Genomic DNA, 12210 nt, shown 5'->3' with positions numbered 1-12210 from the left:
GTGATTAATCTTCCTGTGCACAGATGAAAGACATTTTTACTACCTTAAAGGGAAGGTTTAAGTTTAGCCTTATCAAAGTATTATACATATATATTTATGTGTCTGTGAATGTGTGCATAAAAATATATGATAGTAGTTTTTATTCTTGTTTTAGCGATGTAATGTTAGTGTTAAAGAACAATTAGCTAAAACAATTAGTCTTTGCCAGGGAACCCTAAAGACTTAGGTCAATAGCAGTGTTGCACTGACAAAAAATATTTTGTGCTTTTCAGTTTGTATGAAGGATTATAAAAATAGTGGTCTACTGGTAGTTGCGCTGACCAGTGCTGTAGATGGTACAATAGACTTTTGAAATGAGGTGAAAATCTTTGAGGTAAAACAGTAGCAAGGAAAAAGGAGGATTCTGATTACTTTAAAAGAGAAGAAAGTATTTCTGCTTCAAGAAAACTTCTGAAATATTTTGACTTTCAGTGTATTTAATGTATTAAACTCCAGATAATGAGACTAAATGCATGGAAGTTATAGCATGTTTTTTTTTAAGTTACAAGGCAAAAGTGTGACAACAAGCCTGTGCTGAGGACAGAATAATTACTGTTAGTAGTTTGCTGAAAAGAAAAAAAGCAGCATATAAAATACCAGGTTTGGTAGGAATCATCCCTAGATCTTGGTGTGCTCATTAGAGCACTGGACAGACATAATGCTCGCAATGGCTGAACTCACCATTTCTTCCTTTGGATTCACTTGAGCAGGGAAGCAGCTGGGTTTGCCTGCTAAGTGAAATCAGCTCACGGATCCCTGTATTGTGCCCAGTAGCTGTCATGAAAAAAAGGCAAGGCTGTCCTTGCAGACTTCCATTGTGCATTTCTAGTGTTAATGTGATTTATTCTTGGCACGCTGATGGCTAATATATACTCAAGAGAAACTTGGGGATGGATTGGAAGATTCATGCTTTGTTTGGACTTTGCTGCTATTTAACACAAATATTGCATCTGAAAGAAAATCTGTAGGATAAATTCATTACATAATGTTTTCAGCAATATTTCTGGGATGAAACAAGAACACTGGACCCGGGCTTTACCTGAGCATACCACTAATAGGAAAATTCTCACTCACCTCCAGTGAGGCAAGATCACATATCAAAACATACCCTTGGGCATCAGAAATGTTCTGTTGGAATATGATCCTAAAGCTGCGTTTCAGGGCACAATCCTAATTTTAGTAACTATGCTGAAAAATGTTACTAAACCGAAGAATTGAATGTGCTGTTTTCTAAGTTTTCTGATGTGTCTGAGGGAACAAAGAACCTACATAAACCACGGTGGGGGGAGATGTTCAGTAGCTGCCTTTGGAATCATTTCCCAGGGAGGATGTTTCAAGCCATAGCCTGTCCTGCTGGGAATTAATGGAGCCTGCAACAGGACTCTTTTTACAGACAAGTTGGTGCAGTCAGTCAAGCCCGCGTCTCTCTGGTTTACTACTACTTGTAATGTGGGTTCTTTATTTGGTCTTTACAGTGTGCTATGGCCAGAGTCTCACTTGAAGGCATTACCTATCATTCATTCCTAACCTTTAATGTAAAGAGTGGCTAGAGATATTAGTGGTTTTAGAGGTGGAACTTTTTATGTTCTGATGTTAATGGCTCGAGGAAGGATTTCTGGAAACTCTTTCTACTCCTTTGTATTTGTACCGGTTTATTGAAGATGCTGATTATTCAGTGTTGTTCATCCTGGTTTCTATTTTTTTGTATTTTTTCTATTTTGTATTTTTTCTATTTTTTTGTAAAAAAAAAAAAAAATGGCTCTTAACATTGTATTCTCTTTTTTAGTTCTGTTCTCCTAAAAAAAAGGATTTTCAGAAAGAATAAAGGAGGAGGGAAAAATAAAGGGGGGGGAGGAGGAGAAACAGAAAAAGTGAATTCACATGACAAATATATATTTCTTTTACCCTAAGTGTTCGTATAAATCTAGGAGTACCTTTTCTTTTTCTGAGTAGCAGGGGGGCTGAGTGAGCTATGCCATTTCAATGGTTATTTTGTAAAGATTTTATCATGACAGGCATCAAAACTCCCATGCTGTGCCAACAGCCTAGCAGCTCTGTTTTCTGTCAGTGATAGACATCTAGGATGTAAAACAAATATTACCAGCCCCACCAATATTAAGTTTTGGACAGATAAATAACAGGAATAAGAAATCACATATTAATGTTGTGAATAATAATGAATTATTGTCCAAGCTGGCACCTGAAAAATAAGCTATTCTGAACTTGCTCATACCTTTTCTTTGAAAACTGCAGTTCTGGTCTTGTTTTCTTGTAAATAATATAGAAGACTATTTTTAAAAAACAGAAAAGGGGAAAAGGTATGAGCAAAATAGGGAGTAGATTCTGCATAAGCAGAGTAGGACTTGCCTGTCTGGAAAAGACTCAAGGAAAAGAGGTGTGAAATCACAGGTACCAGGAGCAGGGTGGCTGGAGATCACACATCAGCTGCTTTGTCAAATACAAGGACCTGCCTGGGGACATCATATGGTGCAAGGAATTGCCATCAGAAGAGTCAAAAGCAGACCAAGGGCAGCTGACTGAGGAACTGCCTGAATGCTAAAAATCTGCGTGAAATCAAGAGGACAAAATAAATGGTGTTGAAATGCATTAAGAATAACTAACTATAAAGAAATTTCAAATAGCACAAGAAGTACCAGGGGTGTCTAAATGTCTGGAGGCTGGAAGAGCATTCAGGGATATTACTGTGTATTTACTGCATTTTTTTCCATATACATTTATTTGCTTAAGGTTAAGAGACTGAATACTAGTCTAAATGAAGCTTTGATCTGATCTGCTACTGTTGTTTTTTTGTTCATCTCTGAACTTTGAAAGAGCTGGCTAATCCAACCTGACTAAATAAGTACTGTGCCATAGATTCTTCAGAGCGAAAACCTTGGAATATTTAGTTTTAAGTAAGTGAGTAAGTTGGAATTGTGGTAGTGAAGACTGTCATTCAGATTTTTTTTTTTACTACTTTTTTTTGCTACTGTTGGCAAAGGGAAAGAATGTTTACATTAGATCCTAGGAAAAAAAACGAGTGACAGAAGAAAAATATAATCTTCCTTTATCATTTTTATCATTATCAGACCATCTGATGAATATAATTCCCAGTTCCTCTGTCAGCTATACTAAGCATGAATAATTATCCAGCAAAGCATTTCTTCACTGCTTATCGCTGTGGGATCTTGAAGACTTGAAATTCCGAAGTAATACTACAAAATCATAAATGAAATCTATGTTAATTAGAGATATTATTCCTAGGACTCTTAGATGATTTTAGGAAATGAAGATTTTTTTTTACATACCTCCTCCTCCCCACTATGCTTTCTTAACCAAACGAAAACAAAGAGTTTTGTCTTATTCTTCCAAATCGAGCTCTGGATCATTTCAGATTCACATGCAGTGGCGTTTTAAAAATACTATTCACTTCTAAGCTGCAGTTTAGATACTTCTCAGATTGCAAATGAACAAGTTGATTCCTTAAGGCAACACAGCTGAAATCTTTATTTAGATATTCCACTTAAACTTATTACCAGTAACATTTTAAATTATCTGTTGTTGCATGTAATGTTGATATAAATGACTAATCTGAGTCAACTTGCCAGCATTTAGTCACCAAGCAGCTTGGAAGCTTCAGGGAACAGCTTCAAAACAATTTTCAGCACCTCCTTAGACAAGGACACCATTTTGCAATTGTGGGATATAATTTGACGTCTCTGTAATATTATTTTCTGCTGCACTTCTTTTTCTGTTCTCAAAATGGATAATTTCTATTCTTGACTGATGGTCTGTTTCCCATCAGTCCCAGTGTTTAAATGCGTAACTAATATTTGCTCCCTATCAAAGCTGATCTGCATAGTCCTAGAGTCTGTCTGTGAAGCAGGTTGAGATCTATTTGTTCACATGTGCATAGAAGTACAAGGGTGGGGTTAAACAGCTGCTCTTTTCCAAAGGAGACAGTGGCAGATCAACTGATCGGTACTATTCCTGCAGCAGAAGGCTTGGGCACTGTTCTCAGGTACACATGGGATGACAAGGACAACAGCCCTTACCACAGTACCCTGTTGAAACAAGGCAGGTCATGTGAAGGTCCATTGGCCTGAAAACTCTGAAAATGCCCCATTATGCTCTATAAGTTATAGCCTATGGATTGTAGGAACCACAGTGATTCAGGTAGTATTAGGAAGGGCAGTTTGCAAATTTCGCACTGAGAATAATTTTTCTGCTATGTCACTCCTCTTAGTCATGAAAATTGTCTGATCCATCCCAAAATATTCTTTCTCCTTAAAAAAAAGAAGGAAGGGAAGGGAAGGGAAGGGAAGGGAAGGGAAGGGAAGGGAAGGGAAGGGAAGGGAAGGGAAGGGAAGGGAAGGGAAGGGAAGGGAAGGAATTTTTTCTTCTGGAAAGTGGAGGGAGAGATAAAATTCACCAAAAAAAAAAAAAAAAAATCCTGCATCTCAGTAGTCTGTCTGTTCAGGTGTTCGAGTGTAACAGACATATTGGAAGTCAGCTGAGCTGTAGCCCTCTGTAGCCCTAGTAATGTAAATAACCACCATACATCATTAAGCAGAGATTGCACTTCTATGGTGCTTTGCAGCTGCTCAGGAGCAGGTAGGATGTTAGCTTTCCCCATGGAGTGAGGGAGACGTGACAAAAAGGAAAAACAAAGACATTTTTTATCTTCTCATATTTAATATTTTATGGCAAAGGAAAACAGAAAGATATTAGTCATCTGGATCTCAACTGCAAGAAGCTGAGAGTGTTTCTATGGGCAGGTCTTTTAACTTTCCCATGCTAAAGTTCTTTTTTTTTTTTTTTTAATGACCTCTAAATACTAACTCCCACCTCAGCAAATCTGCTTAAGCTTCTTGGATTAAAGCCCTAGTGCACTTGCAAAAGAATCCCTCTATTTCACTGGAAACCTTATATTTCAGAACCACAAAATCAGCCAGGTGCAGGGGCAGTAGTGTGTCACCATCCGGAGGGACTCTGCTCCTGCAGTCTGGAAAGCCCATGAGCACAGCTGCTCTTGAGAAGCAGATGTGCTCTTCATCTTTCATGAATGATCATTCTGGCTGGTGCTTGCAGCAGTATTCTGGACCCCAAAGGGGACCACGTCCATCAGTACTGAGCAGAAGAGTGGGCTGTTGCAACAGAGGGCCCTTCACGGCAGTAAAAGCAGCCAGAAAGATTATTTGTAATTCCATTCAGAATCTCCCCAGGTTGGAATAAAATTTGGAATAATGTGTGTAAAGTTTCACATCTCATAGCTAACAGCAATATTTTGTATTATTAGAAATTACTTTTCCAAAATCATTAGGCTATTTTAAGACCTAGGTAAGGCTGCGAATTCATCATGATTATTGTTAGTGTCAGAGAGGCTGGGAGTTAGTTTTCTTTCTTTCTCCCCTGTGCTGGAGCTTATGTGCATGCCTGATGGGGTGGCTGGCTGCCTAAATGCAAGGGCCGATGAGCAGCTGTGTGATCTTGGTGGAGAGTCCTGCAGAGCGGCCTCTGGAGTTCTGCCTGAGGCTTCTGGAGAGGAGGGAAGTGCCCACCAGCTGGGATGGGAAGCCAGAGGGCAGGTGCACAATCCCACAGAGGTGAGTGGCCAAGAACCCTGTCAAGCAACTGCAACTGGAAGGGAAGAGAGTATGCCCTGTGCTGGGAATGGAGGAACAGTGTGTGGGGAGGGAGGAAAACAAACAGGGCTGAAGGAAAAAGCTCAGGTTGCCAGCATTGTATTAATCACCTCCAGTGCCAAAAGCTGGAGCTCTACCTGCAGGACATGCCAAATCCCCTGGGAAACATGGCTGTCAGCCACACAGGTGGAAAAATATGCAGCTCTGGCTTCTAATTAGATGGTTTCGTTTCCATGGGTCTTCTACTGTTTTCATTGTTCCTTGACCATACTGTCCCTTGCTTTTAAAATATATATTGCCAGGTTAATTTAATGACTTTTTGTGGGTGTTTTCTTTTTTCTTTTTTCTTTTTTTTTTTTTCTTTACAACACCATTATTTTGTGATATGTTTTACATGCTTGGAAATAAAAATGTTACCAGCTTTCCCTCTTCAGCAAATAAGATGGGAGCAGACAACGGACCACAATCAACGTAATGTTTGTAAAAGGATGTAAATGAATTCGAAAGAGGTGGGAGAGGGCAGAAGTATTTGCAACATGCATTAAAAATGGTTTTAGGCATTTGCATTTAATTGTAATGGTGTTTATGCCCCCTAGTGCCAGAAAGCGCTATTGCATCTCGCTGTTCTGAATATTGACAAGTTTATTTTTCACGTCAGCCTAAATTATTCCATCTTTGTAAAAGTGCACATCCTGGATTTATTTCCACTATATATCTCCTGCAATTTGAAAGTTTATCTGCTGAGATCATTGGAGGTTTGGGGATTTTCTGCCTATGGTAAATGATTGTAAATTTGCATTTCTAATCTCTCAAGTGCATATAAAATAATCGCTACATAGAAAGAGAAATATCCTTTTGATTATTTTACCCTCCAGAATACACTTAATTTTCATTTGAAAAAGAATGACTCCTGAGTTCAAGCAAACAGACGTTTGAAAAGCAGCGTTGTCAATCTCATTCATAAAGGTTGTTAAAGGAAAGACCTTCCCTGCTCAGGGAAAAATGGCTGAAAGGTATGACTTGTTTCAAATAATGACAGATGACAGATTTGCTGTCTTAGATTGAACAAGAGAAAAAAAAAAAAGCAGGCATCATTAGACTCAGTAATAAGGCAAATGTCTGAAGATGACAGAAATACTGATTCAGATTTCTTGAATTCTCAGTATGCAACATTAGGTGTATTATGCTCAGTAGTTAGAAAAGCAGTATCACTTTGGCAGGTGGGTGTCTGTGGGTTAGCTCTGATGTACTAATACTTTTGGGTACAGAATGGGCATCTGTAATTCTAAATACATCCATTTTTCCCAAGCTCCTACAAAGCTCACCCTTCTGTGTGTGGTTCAGTCTGCATTTCAAGCCTCCACATCTGTCATGTGAAGCTATAAGAGATCATGTCCCTGTTGCTCAGGTTAATACTCCAAAAGATCCAGTGTTTGTTTTCAAGACTTCCTGTCTTCACTTGCAATATGGAATCAAATATGCAGACATGTTCTTTTGCCTGTTGAATACAAACAACCGGGACAAACATACATTCCATTAAATCCATCCATTTAGTCTATTCCTTAGTGAACAGAGAGCCATGGACTGAAGCAGTAGCACACGCCTGACCTGTCTGGACTATGTCCAGTAAAACCAATGCATTAGTTTGATCACGTAGTTTCTGACTTGTGATTTGATAAAACTTGACTGACATATCTAGTTTGTCACATCCTTTTCACTTCCTTTTTTGGGTAATGTTGAACGCCTCTGACGGATAACAGGGATAAACATGGCATCTCTTTTTCCTCACTTCATCCAGGGCTTACAATATTGTGGTGACACTTTTGATGTTGCCAAATTAGATTGTCAGTAGAAATCATAAATGCCCAAAGACCAACGTGGGCTTTGGCCACAAAGAGACATATATGGAACAGACTATATATAAAGCTATGAAAAGATTGATTGAAAGTAGGGAAAAAAAAAAACCCAAAACAACACTTACAGGAGAATATGTTTGCAGTTACAGACAGAATAGCAGGGAGACAAGCAGAGTAGTTCTACATAAAACCCTGAAATAATTCCCTTTTGAGAAGTCTCTCTATGAAAACTTCCTAACAAAATTCAATGTTTGTTGTGTTTCCATCACTGAAGAGATCAGATTTGTGGCAGAAACCAACATTTATCTTACAGATCAAGTGTAATTTTTCCACTTTAAAATACAAGAACCACAAAGCTATGTCTAAAAATTGAGTTATTTTTAGTGCAGATTTTCCAAGGAAAGTTACAGATAGGGTGAAGGGAGAAATTTTCCCTTCATTTTCTGTTATCCACTTCCATTGATGATATTCACTGATATACGAAGTACAACTAAAGGTAATATTTAACCAGCAGGAGGAATTTCAATAACAATCTTAGTCATGCCGATGCTAGACTAAAATCTGTGTCACTGTCCCAAAGGAGAGCAAGGCTAGCCAGGGTAGTAAAATCTCCTTTAGTGAGTGAACATATTTCTCATGCAGTACAGGTAGAGTAATGCCTTGGCAGTCATATTTTCTGAACGTAATTTTATTTAAACCTCCTGAAAACTGTTTATCAACAGGAGAAAAACTAATTACGTTAGGGTTGTTAAAGATGTGAAAAGTATTATTAGCACTAAACAGTGGACAAACAGCATTACTTTTGGAAAATGTCACTGTAGTACGATTCATTCATGCTGAAAAACAAATAAAAGCGAGTTATTTCAAAATAGGTGATATATCCATCTACCTTTCATTTTGCTCAGAAATGATGAAGAACATTGTAAAATACCTTCATATATCAAACAACATCATTTTTTGTTTGTTTTGGTTTGTTTAATTCCATAACACTGAAATACCATGAAAAGCTGTCTCCTTATATCCCTAGGTAGGTCACACGTAAATACTGAAATTTAGGAGATGTCTCTGCTATAATTCCTGTCACCATGCCTAAAACATCAGTTTGTGGTTAATTCACATAACTATGGTGTCACATATTCAGCAGGGCGATATATCCCTGAGCAACTTCAAACCAAATTAGAGCTAGAAATGCCTTCAGTCCACAGCAGCTATTGGTGGTTCAGCACTTTCACATTTCAAGTGATAATTTTAGTTATCTAAATATAGGCTTAGTAATCTAGTTTGATAGGTCTGTCCTAATAGTACTAGATGTGTATAAATTTTGTATTTCAAGTTCTGATTGCATCAAGTGTGTGTAAATATATCCTGCCTTCTAAATAGCTTTCTGTTGATACACTTTAATTCAAGTTCTGAAAATACTTGAGTCATATCCTAAAGGAAGAAGCAAAACACTGACAGTGCCTGTAAACCAATAATGTTTACCACGGGTCCGATCCCAGGCCTTCCCTTCTAAGCAAACTTCAGGCCACCCGTCACACCCAGGTGCTCACAGGGCAGCGTGGGGGTGCTGGGCAGACCCTCCAGCCCTGCACCAGCAGCAGCCCTCTGCTTCCACTCATTCACCACAGCTGAAAAAAGCTGGGTGCAGTAGTCAGGTGTCAGGAATCCCGTTCAGCAAAGGGACCTCGAAATGTTGATTATCCACCCGCATGTCCAACAGTTGGATATGTGGATATGTACCTCTGAGAACAGCTGGTTGACTTAGGAAGACAATCCCCAAAAATACCTTTGTTGTAAGGTGCAAATGTTAATAGCTTAGAAAAGCTCTCTTTCCAGTGTTCTTCATTTTATACATCCTGTAATTGAGACAACCTGTATTATTAACTTAGAAGATGGTTCCTATTACATGATGTCATTTTATCCACTCCTGCATGTCACAAAATCAGCAATTACCAACACTGAAATTCTGAGGAGGTGACTATTTTATTAGTACAAATATTAACATACATTTTTTTTCCTGTGAATGTTTTACACCTGGGCATGCCTTATAAAGCAGCTAAACATTTATTTTACACAACATAATCACAGTCAATAAACTAAGACTTGGCCGTCTATATTATGTCTGCCTGGATGAACCTTATTTGAATCTTTGAGTTCAATACCTTCTTCTTATCTTACAAAAGTCATTCATCTTCACCCACAAGGTGATATATGATCTCCTTCACACACAGGCTGAGCTCTCACTGCTAGAAAGTGTTCTCTAACCATGGTTAAACAGCCCCTCTTCTCATGATTATGGGCACAATTTGGACCATGTAATTTGAAGACTCCACCCTAACTTCTCTATTTATCTTTCTAGTTCCTGCTGAAATGCTTTTGTTTTCCAGATAGCACTCTCCAAATATTGTCCCTCCTGCAGTTTTATTTCTTACTTTTTTTCATGTTGTTCTAAACTCTCCAGTAGAAAATGTGCTGTGTCTCTGTACACAAGGACATGCTACAATCTATGTTTATTAATAGTTTAAAACTCACTTTGAAACAGAATGGTACTTGCAGGTAATGTATCTCTTTATTAAACTCTGTAATATGTAATTACATCCTTGTCCTATAGAATATGGCAGTCTACAAAGTGCAAATAGCTGATATCTCTTAATAAGCTGTCACTGGAATCCCTCTACATACTTCTCAGCAACGCTATGAGAAATATTTTATACTTGCTGGAAAAAAACAATATCCAGCATCATAAAGAAATGTGGTAAATTCCAGCCCTAGTAATTCTGAACACTGCCAGGATTTGCAGTTCAAGTTTCTTTGGTTGTTTGCACTTGTGGCTCGAGTTTCTGGGGTTTGCTTTTGGCTACGTGGAAAAATGTTTAGACTATAGGAGGGAGCTCTGGAGGTCAGGTATTCTAACCTCTCACTCAAATAAGTCCTATCAACAACAAAAGATTAGGTCAGATGTATTTCTGTTCAGCCAAGTCTGGAAAATCTCCAAGGATAAAAAGTTCATGATCTCCTGGGGTCCCTGTTCCAAAATACAGTGCCCTCCTAAATAAAAGCTCTATATCAGCTTAGTGAGAATACAGATTATTCAGCTTGACATCTAACTTACCAAGTGATCTCCCTTGGATCTCATCAATGGAAAGCAGTGAGTTCTTCAATCAAACAAACAGAGTAAGGACTTAGACTCTGAGAATTTTTCCATAGGCAGGTCTGTCTTCATTGCAATAGAGTCAGCTTGGGAAGACTAGAGCAGCTAAAACATAGATGCTCACAGTTGATTAACAGGATACCAAACGTTACCTTAAAATTAAAAAAAAAAATGCATGCCCAGCGCTAGGCTTGTTGTATAACAAGTGGATGTGGTAAAATATTATATCCATCAAACACTATTTGCAAGAGAAGTAAAATCTGTTGTGCAATTAATTTATCTTAAAATTCAATACTTAAAAAAGATTTTGTCTTTGCTAAGGGTTTTATTTTCTTCAACTCAGGTATGGTGACATGGTGCCGAAGACAATAGCTGGCAAGATTTTTGGTTCAATATGCTCCTTGAGTGGAGTCTTAGTGATTGCTCTGCCAGTTCCTGTAATTGTCTCCAACTTCAGCCGTATCTACCACCAGAACCAACGAGCAGACAAGCGCAGGGCACAAAAGGTGAGCTCCTCAATTTTTCCCCTTTTGATACTGACAATAGCTTAAAGGTAAATTTTTGTGTGTCTGAAAAGTGAGTATGATTTATTACGAAGATGACTGCTATATGTATAGGTTACATGCCAAGCCAGAGTTCCAGATGCAAATACTGTGCTATTTAAATAAAAAATGGTTCATTTATCTTTTTTTTTTTTTTTTTTTTTTTTGTCAAAATGTACAGATTTTTTATGGTGGTAATTCATCCTAATTGTCAGACCAGATCTACTATGTTTAGGCAATAGCTGTAGTACTGCCTAATGAAAGCATTATTTTTCAGGAAACCTTTCTTTCTTCAAGAGTGCTCTGAGAAACAAACAAGCAAACAAAAAACAACACACACACACACACAAAAACCACCTAAAAACCTAAGCTTTACTTCTAATGTCTATCTTAACGGCCAGTTTCACTAATCCATTTGTTTAATTCCCAGGTTAACTCTCAGGGGAATCTGACTGTTGGGTACTTGTCTCCTTGGCACTACTTTGCTTAAAGGCTTCAGAAAAGCTGAATCAGGAAGAGACAAAAACAAAAGTCTGGCTTTTTTTCAGCTTTCTTGGTGACTGATATCACTAAAATATCAACTAGCTCTATGACAAGACATTTTTTCTCCCTGACCTACATGCACAAGGTCAAGAGTCAGGAAGATCTATTTACCAGGAAAGATGCAGCCAAGCCAGAGCAGCACCATTGTTTCCACCCCACATCAAAAATGCCAGTCCCAATCCACTTTACTCAGCCTTCTGATGAGAAATGTCTTACATGGCCTCTCTTGACACCTGAAGCCCAGATAAGAAACTGTAACTGTTGTGCTGTTTACTCTATGGAAAAGGTTCATCACCCAGTGGGCCCAGAGGTTCTAAGGGGTCCAGTGAGAGTGAGATCCCTGCCCACAGAGGTGTGCAGGCAGGTCATGGCTGTGGAATACACATGTTGACTGAGGGAACAGAGGCTGCATCTGCCTCATATAGACAACAGCAATT

The 12210-nt window shown here is 38.4% G+C and overlaps 1 protein-coding gene across 2 annotated transcripts in view; it reads left to right on the top strand.

Moving 5' to 3' along the window:
- KCND2 (potassium voltage-gated channel subfamily D member 2) overlaps positions 1-12210 on the top strand; it is a 267993-nt gene that overhangs the window by 238550 nt on the left and 17233 nt on the right. For both annotated transcript variants that reach the window (XM_015276625.4, NM_204279.2), the window contains exon 3: positions 11032-11194. In XM_015276625.4, coding sequence (XP_015132111.1) covers positions 11032-11194 — 163 coding nt within the window. The remainder of the gene's footprint in view (positions 1-11031; positions 11195-12210) is intronic.

This window comes from Gallus gallus, chromosome 1, assembly GCF_016699485.2.
Source record: "Gallus gallus isolate bGalGal1 chromosome 1, bGalGal1.mat.broiler.GRCg7b, whole genome shotgun sequence".
In the NCBI taxonomy this organism is placed as follows: Eukaryota; Metazoa; Chordata; class Aves; order Galliformes; family Phasianidae; genus Gallus; species Gallus gallus.
This window is presented reverse-complemented; position numbering and strand designations above follow the sequence as displayed.